Below are 14,080 nucleotides of genomic sequence, written 5' to 3' on the forward strand. Positions count from 1 at the left end.
TCGAAGAAACGTTTCGAAAAGACGAAGAAGAAAAAAAGTAATGGGCCAATCAAGTCGGCTGTTGTATTAGTGGGCTAAGGCCCATTAATAATAATTTGGCTTATTGGTTTTTTCAAACAATACACAAATTTTTACTCTTACCCATAAGATAAAATTGAGGGATAGTTTGAAATTTTAGTAATTAAATTCAAAATAATTAAGTATATAGCAATCGTTTTTAAAAAATTACAAATATAGCAAAATTTGTCAAATTCTATCAATGATAGAGTCTATCACTGATAGATTATGTTATAAAAATTGGTCTATCACCGATAAATCATACGAGTCTATCAACGATATAAGTCTATCGGCGATAGTTTTGCTATATTTACAATTTTTTTAAAATGTTGTTATATTCTTAATTATTATTTCTCAAATGATCATCCATTACCATTACCCTAAAATTTATTACCCTTCTCAAAGTCGTTACGATGGTATAAACGATAATATTTTTCGCATTTCAAGTCTTGAGACATCCAATTTCTGCTATTCATTACACAATTTCTCTTTAATTGTTTTTCTTTTTTTAGTTATGTTTATGCCCTCGAACATCTCCTCATTGCTTGAGATGTCGAAAATGGACTAAGATACACTTTAATCTAGTCTAGGTTGTTTAGGAATTTTCTTATTTTAATGTATTTAAAGTTTTTAACTAGATTTTGTATGGATTCATATCTTGTTAATTTATAATCTTTAATATTGAATTTCCTTACTTTGTTTTCATTGCAATTTATTCTCTTACCAATCAAACCCATCAAACCCCAATTTACACGAAATTTTATGTGCTCATTCTATTCAACCCGAACTTATACTAAAACTAGTTATTTGTGTATATAAATCGGCTTAACCATTTAACTCGAGTTTGGATGATGAAACATGCTCGATGTATCAAAGTGTGAAAATGATTTAGAATTTTGAAAGGGCGAAGCAAGGGATTAATTGTTTAATTAGTTACTTTAAGACTAGAGAATGTGCGTAATTAAAAAAGAAGTATGGAAGTGGAGTTGTTAAACAAAAGATAAAGTGGGAATTCATCTTTTCAGAATAGCTACACTAACGAACCCTCCATGTACCTCCTCCTCACTCATACCCCAACCTTTTGTAGCCTTCCATTTTCACCCCAAAGCGGACCTCATTCTTGAATGAACTCCATACTTTTTACCTCATCTATACAGATTTAAATCTTTCGAGAAATTCAATATGAGCAAGAGTATGAGGTTGCTTTTTTGAAAGTGTTTTGAATGTGTTTCAAAAGCACTTGAACTTATTCAAGATACCCTAATAATGTTTGGAATTTGAGTCGTTTCTAACTTTAAAATCAAAATGTTTCCACAATCCGTTGAAACTCTTCTCCTCCTGACATTTATAATAATATGTATAGAAAGACTTCTTGGATGTAAAATGGGAGAAAAGTAACCTAATTTTAGCTGGGTTGATGAAAAACCAACTTGGGTTTGAGATAAGAGTTATTTGAAAATTTAACTAAAGGTTTTTATTGGATCAAATCAATAAATATCAGACTTGAAAGTCTGTGGGTTTCGAAAAAAATAACTGAAACACGGAATGAAAAACTGTTCCACTATGGCAACGCCAACATATTTAAGCATTGTGATGATCGTTTTAGTTGAGATATGAAACAGCAAATGAGTGTTGGATATATCTTTAATAAAGCTTTACGAAACCAACGTCCCAACCAAAAACATAGTTGAGAAACTAACCGATGAAACAAAAATTCAAGCATGAGGTTGGATCAGCTGGGTGGCTATGGAGAAATCAACATATTTTGTACTTCATTATGTTTAATCTAACATTATCAAAAGTTTAACAAAACACCCTTATATAAAAATAGTGTAATAGTATGACTATTAGGTACCACCTCTAATTGATCAAGCATATATATGTTAGTCCAGATCTTTGGCCGAACCATGTAAGTCACTGTGATCCTCTTCTTCTTCCTCCTTCATCTCTTTACCACTTCATGCAAGAACAAAAATCACCATTAAATCATATATATATATATATGATAAATTAATTGTAGTATTTATTTTGCAGGATTATTGTTATAAATTGATTCAGGGTCTTCTAATATTAGATAGAAAGTCCAAGAGGGCAGCTGCTGTATATTGATTGGTCTTATATCAACTGCTAATTAAACTATAGTAACGAAGAAACAAACTAATTAATTAAACAAGCAGATAATATAGTCTGAAATACTATGTTTTATCTTGATGCCATTTTAATTCTTTTCTCTTTTGTTAATGTTTCCTACAGAAGTATGTTACAACAAAACTCTGAAATCTTCTACACCTAAGACCAAGGTCTCTTAGTTATCAACCCTAACTCAATTCTCTGTCTAAAATTCTAGTTTTATGATACAATTTCTAAAGAACTATACATATAACTAAGTTGAATGTTACTGTTTTCTATTTTAATATGTAAACTTACCCCTAACCGTTGAATTCTCCCAAGTGAGTTGTCAAAATTTCAAGGACATAATAAAATAATATTTGGAATAAAAAGTATGTTGTTGTGGGGAAATTGATGCAAAGTTCAAAATGTATACTTAACCTAACCAAGTAAGTAAGCCATGTTTATAATTAATTGCCTTGAAGTTCACAGATACTTTTTGAAACAAAAGTTGTTTATATATAACATTCCAATATAATAATATTAATTCTCATTACCATAATTATGACTTAATTACTATATAGTATAGAAGGAATAAAACTAATTAACCATATTAATTAATGTTAAGAATAAAGTGTGTATTATATTATATATATTGAGTCAAAGTAAGATTAAAAAACTATGGGGATATAATTCTGTTGTGTGCATTCTGCCATGCATAAAAGGCTAAGAAACAAAACATTGGCTTCGACTCCATAAAACAATTCATTTTGTGTCTCCAAATTTAGGGGTCTTTTTGTTTTTGTTTTCTTTCTTTAAATTATTTTTTTGGTGTTTGTGAAAATGGCTTTAGCTTCCCAATGCCAAACCCATTTATTCTTCTTCTTCTTTTTATGTATAAATTATATCATACAACTCTCCTTTTGGTAATTAACTTATTACCTTATAAATTTAAATTGCATTTTTGTACTTAATTACTTTACCTTCTTCATTACAGTATGCACATATTTAAATCTGTTTAAAACAATACCAAAATAGAACAAATACAAAGTTCCAAATACTAAAATAGAGAAATTTAAAGTTTTATAGAATAACCAAACTTTTAGACTTCACTCAAAATGGAGCCTAAAATAAATTGTCAAAATATTCTAAAATAATTCTTTTTAATATATACTATGGTTTGTATTAAAATCACCTAAATGTTAATTTCTCGTTTTTAAATTCTTTTATGTTTAATCCTAAATTTTAAGTCACAAAAACATACATCTATAAATTTACATATGCTTTTTAAAAAGTTTCTCAACTCTCTTTATTTCATTTTCCTAAACCTATTTATGCAAAGAACGTCAAAAGTTTGAAAAGAAAAGAGACATAATCATCGGTTTGGGTTAAAGGAATATGAAAAATACTTTTAAGGAAGGGATTAAGACTGAAAAAGACAACCTCTCACCCTAATATTTGCAAATCAACACCTTTAGTTAGTAAATTTTTTAAATATCAACTGAGATTATTCAACAAAATCATAATGAATTGCATTCTTCCATAGATAGATAGATATAGATTTGGTAGCATATTCAAAAAAATGTATTAACTCCAAATTAAAATATGAAAGTTAGTGTATTCAAAATCAAAAGTGTTGAAGAGAGAAAGAGTTGGTGAAAGGAAAATGGTGATTGAAGGAAGAGAAAGGAAAGAGGAAAAAGGAAAAGTCAAAAAGATCTATAAACAGCCTTTTCCGAGTGGAAAGAAAGTGGCAATCAGCTTCTCTTCTTTATTGGTTCTAATGACACAAATTTCAATGTATAAATTTGTCACTTGTCATTTTCATTCTTCTCTCCCTAAACCCTTTCTAAATTTCATAACAAATTATTTAATTTTATTCCCTCACAAAAGTTTTGTAATTATATCATTCAATTTTCAAAATTAAATATTGGGTTGATTATATAAGTGTTAGATTCAATTTTTATTATATGGAGTGGTTTACGTATACGTAGTTAAATTGATAGTTTATAAATACAAATATTAAATTCAATAAATTTTTTGTTTGATTGAAATTGATAAAACTAACGTCATTTTAGTTTTATATTTTAAAAATAACACAATTTTATAAAACTCCTAATTTTATTTTTCTCTAGCTGAGATCGGAGATTCATCTCGAGTCGGAGTCGAGTGCATCACCTAAGAAAGTGCGTTTATTATTAAAAATTTGAAAAATAAAGAGATATATCAAATTATCAAAATATCCCAAAAACTCAATTATTTGATGTTCTCACCAAATCGAAAGTTAGATTAGTCACGTCAATAAATTAAATTCAAGACACTTTTCTCATTTCGTCTAAAAATTAAGTTCGAACTTCTAAAATATTTCGATCAACGTGATTATTTGAATAATTTTATAGTTTGAAATATGAGGCGGATTCAAAACTTTATAGTTTTAGTTTTTATGATATATTTATAGGTAGAGTTACCCTAAGTTGATGACTGCTTTTTCTCCTAATTATAAATAATTTTCCTTTGTTCAAAATTGTAGATGAAGAAATTGTTAAAAGTAATTAGTTGGAGAAAGGAAATTATTAATAAAGAAAAAGTAATTAGTTAACCATTTTTTTAATTTTCTTTTAATTCCCAACTTTTAGTTTTGATTTGAATTGATTGACATGACTAATCTAACTTTTTATAAGTATTAGTATTTAATTTGTTTAGGAAAACCAATAATATGGATGTGATGTCATATTTGATATAATACTATTGAAAATAAAATGTCATCTTTATATCTCTACATTTAATTATTGTGGTTGTTGTTGTACTTATTTGTTGATTAAAAGCCAAGAAATAATTGTAGTTTCTTTTATATTCGGAAAATAATAATTTTATATTTATTTATTTATCAAGAAGAAAATCTTCAAAATTGTATATAACTATTTGATAAACATTAAATTTAATGATAAATTGGCAGGGTAAATTTTAGAAAAAAAAATTACGAGGACTCTTTTATTTTGATATGAAATTTTTAGAAATAAAATTTAATTTTGTGTACGAACGATCGATTATATATAAAATTTATTATTATATGTTTTTTAGAATAATAATAAAGAATATTTAGCAAAAACTCTTTTTTTTTTTTACCGTTTTTGTTAATTTATTTTATTTTAGACTTAAAATCTAAATTTTAAGTTCAAATATTTTTATTTGTAATAGATTATGAATTTCCATTTTAATTGAAAATATTGCTTGACTTAATTGAGTTTTAGTTGTTTATAAGTAACTTATAAAATCGTCCATTGTATTTTTAATTGTCCAAATATATTAGATTTTTTTTAGCTAATAGGATGTTTGAATTTCATAAATTAAACAAGTTGCCTAGCTACGTTACTTAGTAAATCACACGAAAGTTAACAAAAAAAAAAATCAAACTTATGGAAAGATGGAGTCGATGAAATTCTTTCCGAGTTCTTTCCCCTAACGTCTAAGCTCTCAAGGACTTGAAATAGTCAAATAGTTGGTAGCTCGAGCGAGGAGTGAAACATAGCCCTATAGAATCGAACAAACCTGTTGCTCGTTCATTCAAGTTCAATTAAACCCTAACTTTTGTTCTCACAATTGAAGAGCTTCTAACATAGCAATACTAAACGACATACTCGGTCACAAATACAATCATTTCTTAATGATATTTAAATTTGTTCTCTTTATTTCCTTTGTACTAAGCAAAGGTGTAGTAATCTTTAATTTAAAAAAATTGTTTCAAATTTGTAAAAACATCTAGGAATCGCTTATTGGTCACAATTATTAGCCTAAGGAAACTCATATTGAAATGATCAAAGATGTATGATTGTTTTTATGACTTTTGAAGGTAGAATTTCAAAGAACATATTTGATTATGGGCACTTAATTAGGTTTCAAATGATACCTTTTTTTCTAATTATGGAATTTTGCTATATTATATACTTTTCGAACAAATAATAATTACATGTCCATTTGACAAAATGGAAGAAAATGATATCCATATTCTTTACAATTTGAAACTTCATACCTATATATATATATTTCATTTTATCAATGCCAAATGTCTCTTCTAAGATTGAAATTGAGTATAACTTGAAACAACATTTTAGAACTAGTTTTAAATCCAATACAATATTCTATTGTGCATTTTGTATTTTTCAAAAGGAAAATTAAAATAATTGGAAAAGTGTTTCTTCTGATTATTATTATTCTTGTGAGAAGGTAAGAACATAATGATTCAAGCATGTAGTACTGTTTGGTTCCTTTACATATAAGACACATATGAGTCAAAACAATACCAATCTTCACATGATTTCATCCCTTCTTACTAATATTCACAATGCCAAATTAAAATTTGATGAAATCCAAAATATTTAGAAAGACATCTATGGATAATAGACTATGCTATAGGTGTAATGGTTTCAAAATGGGGTGCTATTAAAAGATGCCATTACCATTTCAAGGTACTGTCCTTATTCTATAAAACATCATATTCTTTGGTTTTGATTTAAAATTGGTAAACAGCCAATGAATGAAGTCTTGAAATCTCTACTCAATAGGGGAACACAAAATTCATTGATTCTGCACAAATCTGCATAACATAAGAAAAATAAAGAAGAAGAAGAAGAAGAAGAAGAAGAAGAGTGTATCAGAACCGTCCATTTCCAGAAGAAGGAAAAAGAGAAAAGAGAAAAGAGTATCAAAATTTAGAGTCCTTACAAATTTTGACCCTTCTGACCTTTCTGGTGTGGGACACTTCCATTCCAGCTGCAAGCCATCCTGACCTATAGATCTGACTTTTTTCAAACCCTACCAATTTTTTTGTTATTACTGTAATACCCTTTATTGTTATTATTCTCAATAAATATTTGATTTGATGAGGAAGCATCAATTTGGCTTAGAATGCAATAAAGAGTTTTAAAATATTTTTTTTAGAAAAAGAAAAAAAAAGGAAAAAGAGAGAAAAGGTTGTTCACAGATTCCTGAGTCTGTGAGACTCTGCTATGTGTATGATGGCACATAACCCACAAACTCTAACAAGAAGACAAACAGAGCCCACCTAACAAACAGCACAAGAAAGGAGGAGAGGAAAAAGAAAGAGAGAAAGAGAGAAAGAGAGAAAATCGCTTCATAATCACTCCTTTTTTTTGTGGTTTTTTTCTTGTTTTTCTTCTTCCAATTCCTCTTCATTCAAATCTGGTAATGGAACAACAAAAAAGTTTGATTTAACTAAAGTTTATTAAAGTTTTATGCTTTTCTCTCTTTCAACTCAATTTCACTCCTACTCTATTCCCTTTGTTTCACTTTCTCTTCTAAAAGCCTTTGTTTTTTGTTTATTTCTTCCATTCATTTCCCTTTCTTCTTCTTCTTCTTCTTCTTCTTCCTCCTCCTCCTTCAGTTTCGTGCTTACATTCTAATCCTTGTTCAACAATCATGCCTGTAGTTACAGTTGGTGAACACATGAAATTGAGAAGACCCAGAAGCGATTTGAGCCATTTGAACCAACCCATTTCAGAATCAGATCCGAACCCATCAATCCCTTCTATAATTCAATCCACTCGTTGCAAATCCACCATTTCTTCTCTTCTTCTCTCTACTTTTTCCAATAATACAACTAGTGGCCCCAATGAGTCTTTACCCTCTTCCATTATCACCACCAATAGGAAGAAGAACAATTTCTCTTCTGCAACTCTCCGGGGTCTCGGTTGTACAACCGCCGCTTCTCAACAAGTATCTGTTCCGGCTGTAATTCGAACTTCAGCGGACTGGGAGAAGAAGAAGACAAGGAAAAAAAAGCAGAAGAGCTCTAAGAACAAGACCCAACAAGGAATTGTTGATGCTTCTCATTTTCAACCTAATTCGAGTATGAACTCTGCTAGCTGTTTAGACGCCCAGGATGTTTGGTGTGGCCCTGGAATTGGATTCTCTGCAGATGCGGCTGCTTCTGTGGATTGTGTTGTTGCTAGAAGACATGCTTCTGGAAGAGGAAAAATCGATTTGGAGAAGATTAATCAGAGGGAGGTACTCACTCTTCTTTGTCCTATTTTGTTCTGAATTTATATTTTGAATTTCTTTCTTCAGTGTCGATGTGTCCTTCTGTTGTTGTTATTGTTAAGCATTCGTGTCGATTCCTTAGTTAAAGAAGAATTTGGATGTTTATTTTATTTCGGCTTTTGTCATTTTATTATCCAGATGTGGGTTTCTTCTGGGTTTTTTTAATCGAACTTTATAGTCTCCGTTTTTTTTTTAAAAAATTTTCAATAGGTTTCTTCTAATTCAGTTTTACCCTGTTCGACTTCCATTCTTGGAACTTGTTTGATTTCATTCTTCTTCGTAAATTCGAGTAATTAATGCAAATGGGTATGGATTAGATTCGATTCTTTGGGGCTATAAAAATGAGAAATCACTTGTTCATCGTTGAGTATCGATAACAAACTCTGTTTAATGTGTTTTAACTTCCTCTGCTTTTTCTATTTCAGCGTTCTTGTTTAGGAAGACGAACAGTGAGCCCCGAGACCCTCTTATTTTTGGATTCTGATTCTGAAATTCCAACTGCTCGATCATTGGAACTATCTAGGAGTCGGTATTATCGCCACGTTCGTCATCCATCCCCTGATGGCCTTGCTGAGGTGAGCCATCTTTCGTATTTTTATTCAGTTTCATAAATATAAGTTTCTGTTGAAACCAATTAGTTGATTCTACAACTCTGCCCCTGAGTTCTAAAAATATATGATTCAGTTGAGTTCTTTGTTCGTTGTGTTAATCTTCTCATTCTCTCCCTTAATGGTCGTCTCCTTTTCACATTATGGTGTTCTTTTTATACAGTACTGAATAGAATCTCTGTTTCACAATGTTCAAACGATATTGATTTGCTCATTTGATATTACAATTACGTTATCTAGCAGATTATGATGTTTCAGAGCAGTTTGCTAATGGGTGGAAGGTTCGATCTACACGACCAATTTAGAGAATTACGACTTGATGTTGATAACATGTCGTATGAGGTTAGCATCTTTCTCCAGTTTCTCCTTTTTGACACGATGTGATTACTAACACCTTATTTCCTAATGGAAACAGGAGCTGCTTGAACTCGGGGAAAGGATTGGCCATGTCAGTACCGGATTGAAAGATGATGAGATAGGAAGATGTATTAGAAAAATGAAACCCCATGTAGTGAATGAGCTAACAACTCATTTACTGTCTCAAATGGATAGGAAATGCAGCATCTGTCAGGTGAAGTAGAAAGAGTTCAGTTTTGCTGGCTCTGATTGGCATTTGTATGTGTAATCACATTGTTAACATCTTCAATGATTTTGTACAATACAGGAGGACTATGAGCCAGATGATGAAATGGGTAAGCTGGAATGTGGGCACAGCTACCATATACACTGTATAAAACAGTGGCTTGCACAGAAGAATACGTGTCCGGTGTGTAAGACAGCAGCAGTGGGCCGAGGTTGAACGGTTAGTCCATCACGTCTAGCAGTTCTTCGACTCTGTCTGCTTGCTTTCTCCCCTATGGGTGTATAGATTTCATTGCCTTTTTACATGAGCAAAAGCATTCGTTCATTTGTGTGAAGCTTCCCTATCTGCTTATTTAGATATGATGGGCGCCATTTTCTTGTTCTTCAGTTTTCTAAACATTTCATGTGATGGTGATTTTGGATCGCGACTTGATTGCATAGCTTTAAGACCTCAAAGTACAATGTCTTTCTTGTGTTCCCCAAGAATTTCCGTCGGGGTACCCAAAAACAAGGAAAAAGGAAAAAAAGAAAAAAAGAAAAAAGAAAAAAAAGAAAGCTCCTATTCAACTTATGAGCATGTAAAAATGTTATAATCTGCTTTCATTGTGGCACAGCTCTGCCTCTAGTGATTGAGTTAATGGTTGAAATCAAATGATAATTTGCAAAAACTTATTTATGATTGCTTCCTTTTTTAATAGCTCATAATTCAATTTCTTGGGTTTTTGGATGAACTGCACTCTTGTGTTTTGTTGAATTGAGTTGAGTAGTTGTACACTGATTGATTCCACAGACTGGAGAATTTTTCCAGAAGTTGTTATAAACGATTCCGTTCCAAATTAGATAACCTAGACCTTCCCTAGCCAATAATTCGCTTCATATATTCTTCACAGGGTTGTATATTGGTCATACAATTGTGTATATACAGTGAGAAATCTTCGTATACTTTATCATGGAAGATACACTACTGTTCCTTATTTCAACTGGTGGGATGTATATATCTAAAGGAGCTGAATGGTATGGTAAAATCAAACCATGTCATGGCGGTTAAGAAAATCAGCTACCAACGGATATACTTCACTTGATGCCTGCATCCCATGACATTGAATACAAAGAGGTTAGAGAAATTATAGATCAAGGTAGCTTAAAAAACTGGCTGTGAATGAGAAAAATCTGTACCAGACGGCTTCCCACAATATCATAGTGAGCATAGTGAGGTCCACCAGGCTTGCCAAGAACTTTGTAGGAAACTAACTGCCTAGGAATTTCTTTCACAGTTTCTGATCAATGTTAAAAAGGATTGGGAAGAGAGTCAATGTGGGTGATGAATAGAGTCAGAGAGAAGCCATGGTGAGGGCACTCAGGTATTGTAGTAGAAATCCTACCATATACCGCTTCAGGTGGACAAATAAGGTCTTGGTCTCCAGCAAGAGCAAGGATTGGAACATTGCCTTGGCGTAGATGATCCTTGTACTGGAATGTACCGTTCCTGTCACGTAAGCCCCCCTTTTCAAACACGGAAGATAGCTGCAAGAGAACCTTTGCAGGCACAGATCCTGAAAATTATATTATCAATCATGTCAACAAGTGTAGAGTTCCATAATGCTGAAATGAAACTGTCATTAGTAAGTTTTTCATTGACAAACAAAAGGAGAAGTATTTAACCAAAGCCATTCAACACAAGCTTCTCAAGCAAGGTGGGATGTAACATGTCTTCCACAGATACTTGGTCCTTTAACCAAGCCAAAACATAAGGAGGACGTGATGCAAGAGGATGAGCAATAACAAGCAATGGCCCGATGGGAAACACTGGAACATTAAAATTTTGTGCAGGATCTTTCTGTACATTTAAGATGGATTTGCCATTAGTTTCTCAATCTAGTACATGTGGTTAGCCAAATTGCGGAAGAAATCATCTGAAAATGCTTGTACAATCACTTGCCAAAGGTAAAAGAAGTCTGAGTGATGAATTTGATGGTCTGTAGTCAAGTGAAGAAGCCAAAGTAACAACTGATGCTAACTGCGGATCAACTTTCTTAAAGCCTGAAAAAGAATAGTAACAGTCAAGAAAGGTCCATTATAAAGAGCCCAACGTTCTGAATGATTGGTCTTTAAGATTATCGAAGTAGTTAGAACATTATGAAAGATAATAGGAAGGCATGTCAAACTCACTACAGCGAGAGATCATGGCATATAGCAAGATACCCCCCATCGAGTGGCCGATCGCTAGCAACTTGCCATCATTTGGTTTGGATTGATTCCTTATGTACTCCATCTAAAATGAAACATCACATCCATGTTCATCATTAAAGTTTCTCATTTGACGGTGTGGTGGAAGAAGTACTATTTTCACCCATGCATGAAAAAACCCATGAAAAAGCACCTCACCGCAGCAGGCACGTCTTCTTCCAAGTAGTGGTCGAAGTCCCAATCGTACTTCTCATACACATCAAGTTGTTCCTGGAACTCTTCTAATGCAGAGGTAACACCTTGTACAAAAGGCTGGAATGGACCCAATTGTTGAGCTCCGTCAATTATATTGATAAGATTCTTATTCCATTGCCCAAGTTGAGTAGCAATGTTAGAAGTCTGTCCTGTAACAAATTTTAAAAAAATTAAAGAAATGAAAGCTAAAGTTCTTACATCTCCCAATACCTGAAGTTAATACTATAGATCTCGGAATGCAGTTAGGAAAATGAAAGAATTTTTAACACACCATCTCTAGAAGAGACATTGGAACCCTCAGAATTTTCATATACACTGGCCTTGACTAATGGCTGCTTTTCCAGTGTTTCAGATTCTATCTTCTCAGTTGTGCTAAGTCCCAATCCTCGAACTTCAAGAATCCATGTGTCATATCCTTGGTTGGACATGTAGCGAGCAAATGAGGACTGAAAATATTACATTGTAAAAATAGTTGTAAGAACCGAGAATAATGGATGCTCTAGATGAAGTCCACGAAGATAACATAATAAGGTAGAAGAGAGCTCATTTGGCACATTCTACAGAAAATAACAGAATGATCATTCTAAAACTGGAAAAAGAAAGATCAATCATAGTTCTTCAGTCGGTAATGGCCGGCAGCCAAAAGAAACGTAGAGAATTTCTCAAACGAACAGTTTGCAGATCAAGTTGGTAATATAGAAGTTTCAATTTCAATCCCCATCTTATTGCCGCAGAAAATGAAAAGATCGAAAGAACAAAGTAATAATAGGAAAAGAAATGAGAAAAGTAGAAAGAAAATGCAACTCTATCACTCTCACTTACCTCTGGAGAAAGATCGTATCCAAGAGCATTGCTCCCAACCCCTGATAACAGCAAAAGCGGATGATTCCTCGATGGCGCCTGTTTGCAAAACAAAACACTCTCTTTTACACACACTTCTATCTGTTGACAAATTATCTCAATACCCACCAAGCTAAATTAGAAGCCCATGTTCTATTATGTTCCACAAGTGTCAAACATTCACAATTTATACATCAAACAGAAGCGATGGGGTTCAATAATAAAAAATCAAAGAGATTACAAAAGAAACTAAACCCAAATCAATTTATAAGATCAGAGTGAGAACGAACCCGAAGAGAAGGGGGGTAACGCCAGAGAGCGAGCTTCCAATCAGAGTTAGGAACCGAGACGTAATGAAGCTCATCGGCAGTACAGATCAAACCCGTCTTATTATCATTCAACCCATACGCGCCACCGTAAAACGCCTTGACAGACTTCACGGCGACCACATTCCGTCGGCGTAAGACCCACGAGGGTTCTAAGTGCCCTTGTCCCCTGAATCGGTGGAGATGACGGCCGGGATTTTCGCTCCGGCCGATAGAAGAGAGATCGAAACGAAACAAATATAGCGTCGCCATAATTTGGTCTGCGTTTGAGGGAATCAGAGATTGAAGTATAGAAATGGTAGAGAAGTTATTGGTTGTGGGTAATTAATTAGATAGCAAGAAAATGACATGGTTTGAATAGGGCGGTTGCGGGAGATTTTAGGAAGAGAACAATTTAGGAGGAAGAAACTACAAAAATCGGTGAAGGTGAAGGCGAAGGCTGAGTGTCATCAAGTTGGGAATTTGGTTGTGCATCCCTCGTGGCACTCCGAAGTGGGGCCTACTTGACCAGCTTTTGACTTTTTTAACACGTTGGTGGGCCCTGTTCACCGCTGACGTGTATGAATCAAATTCATTTTGCAATTAAAATATCCATTAGAATAATTTAATTTTGTTGTGTTCTTACCAATTTAATTTTTGAACAAATTCAATGTCCATCTACTTTTGCTTCTTAATTTCTAAAAGGAGTATTCTAATTATAGATTATCAAACTTTCAATTGTGTTTTACAATAGATTTTTTCTTGATTTTACACTAAATATTTACTTTTTATATTAATGCTTATTAATTAATTTAAAATGATTATGTGTGAAACCTTAATTTTAATTACTATAGGGATGAAAAATAGTGAAGTCTATTCCATTATATATGTTTTTGGGGAATCCTAACAAAAAATAGCAAAGTGGATTGATGGACAATAATACAAGTTTATATGATAAAATTTAAAATTTGACTATAATTTTGTAAATATTTTAATTTATTTTATTATTTTTAGAAATGTCCTTATATTTTTTTAGTTCTTTAAAATAAATTAATAGACATTAATTATTAGGAAAAATGT

At 32.4% G+C, this 14,080-nt stretch overlaps 2 protein-coding genes across 3 annotated transcripts; one reads left to right on the forward strand and one right to left on the reverse strand.

Moving 5' to 3' along the window:
* Window positions 1–7,093: 7,093 nt before the first annotated feature.
* LOC101216634 (E3 ubiquitin-protein ligase MBR2) lies at window positions 7,094–10,081 on the forward strand. 2 transcript variants are annotated; one of them, XM_011652341.2, is made up of 5 exons: window positions 7,094–8,190; window positions 8,649–8,798; window positions 9,072–9,173; window positions 9,247–9,402; window positions 9,496–10,081. In XM_011652341.2, exons 1-5 carry the CDS (start codon window positions 7,603–7,605, stop codon window positions 9,628–9,630), a joined length of 1,131 nt encoding a protein of 376 aa, XP_011650643.1. In that variant the 5' UTR covers window positions 7,094–7,602; the 3' UTR covers window positions 9,631–10,081. The 2 variants fall into 2 exon arrangements, with proteins under 2 accessions (XP_011650643.1, XP_004137488.1); XM_004137440.3 differs by having other exon boundaries at window positions 7,096–8,190; window positions 9,075–9,173.
* A 168-nt stretch (window positions 10,082–10,249) lies between these two features.
* On the reverse strand, window positions 10,250–13,703 carry LOC101216390. Its single transcript, XM_004137439.3, has 10 exons — window positions 12,986–13,703; window positions 12,678–12,755; window positions 12,127–12,301; window positions 11,799–12,004; window positions 11,583–11,685; window positions 11,353–11,453; window positions 11,076–11,250; window positions 10,796–10,966; window positions 10,590–10,690; window positions 10,250–10,498 (listed from the first exon to the last, which is right to left on the reverse strand). The coding sequence occupies exons 1-10, from the start codon at window positions 13,271–13,273 to the stop codon at window positions 10,439–10,441; spliced, it is 1,458 nt and encodes a 485-aa protein (XP_004137487.1). The 5' UTR covers window positions 13,274–13,703; the 3' UTR covers window positions 10,250–10,438.
* Between the last annotated feature and the right edge of the window lie 377 nt (window positions 13,704–14,080).

Source organism: Cucumis sativus, chromosome 1 (assembly GCF_000004075.3).
Source record: "Cucumis sativus cultivar 9930 chromosome 1, Cucumber_9930_V3, whole genome shotgun sequence".
Taxonomy (NCBI): Eukaryota; Viridiplantae; Streptophyta; class Magnoliopsida; order Cucurbitales; family Cucurbitaceae; genus Cucumis; species Cucumis sativus.

Coding starts and splice junctions, on each gene's coding strand:
- LOC101216634 (XM_011652341.2), top strand. CDS start 7,603: ATGCCTGTAGTTACAGTTGGTGAACACATGAAATTGAGAAGACCCAGA. Junction 8,191..8,648: donor AGAAGATTAATCAGAGGGAG/GTACTCACTCTT, acceptor TTTCTATTTCAG/CGTTCTTGTTTAGGAAGACG. Junction 9,403..9,495: donor GGAAATGCAGCATCTGTCAG/GTGAAGTAGAAA, acceptor TGTACAATACAG/GAGGACTATGAGCCAGATGA.
- LOC101216390 (XM_004137439.3), bottom strand. CDS start 13,273: ATGGCGACGCTATATTTGTTTCGTTTCGATCTCTCTTCTATCGGCCGG. Junction 11,251..11,352: donor TCAGACTTCTTTTACCTTTG/GCAAGTGATTGT, acceptor TTAAATGTACAG/AAAGATCCTGCACAAAATTT. Junction 10,499..10,589: donor ATATTGTGGGAAGCCGTCTG/GTACAGATTTTT, acceptor CATGGGATGCAG/GCATCAAGTGAAGTATATCC.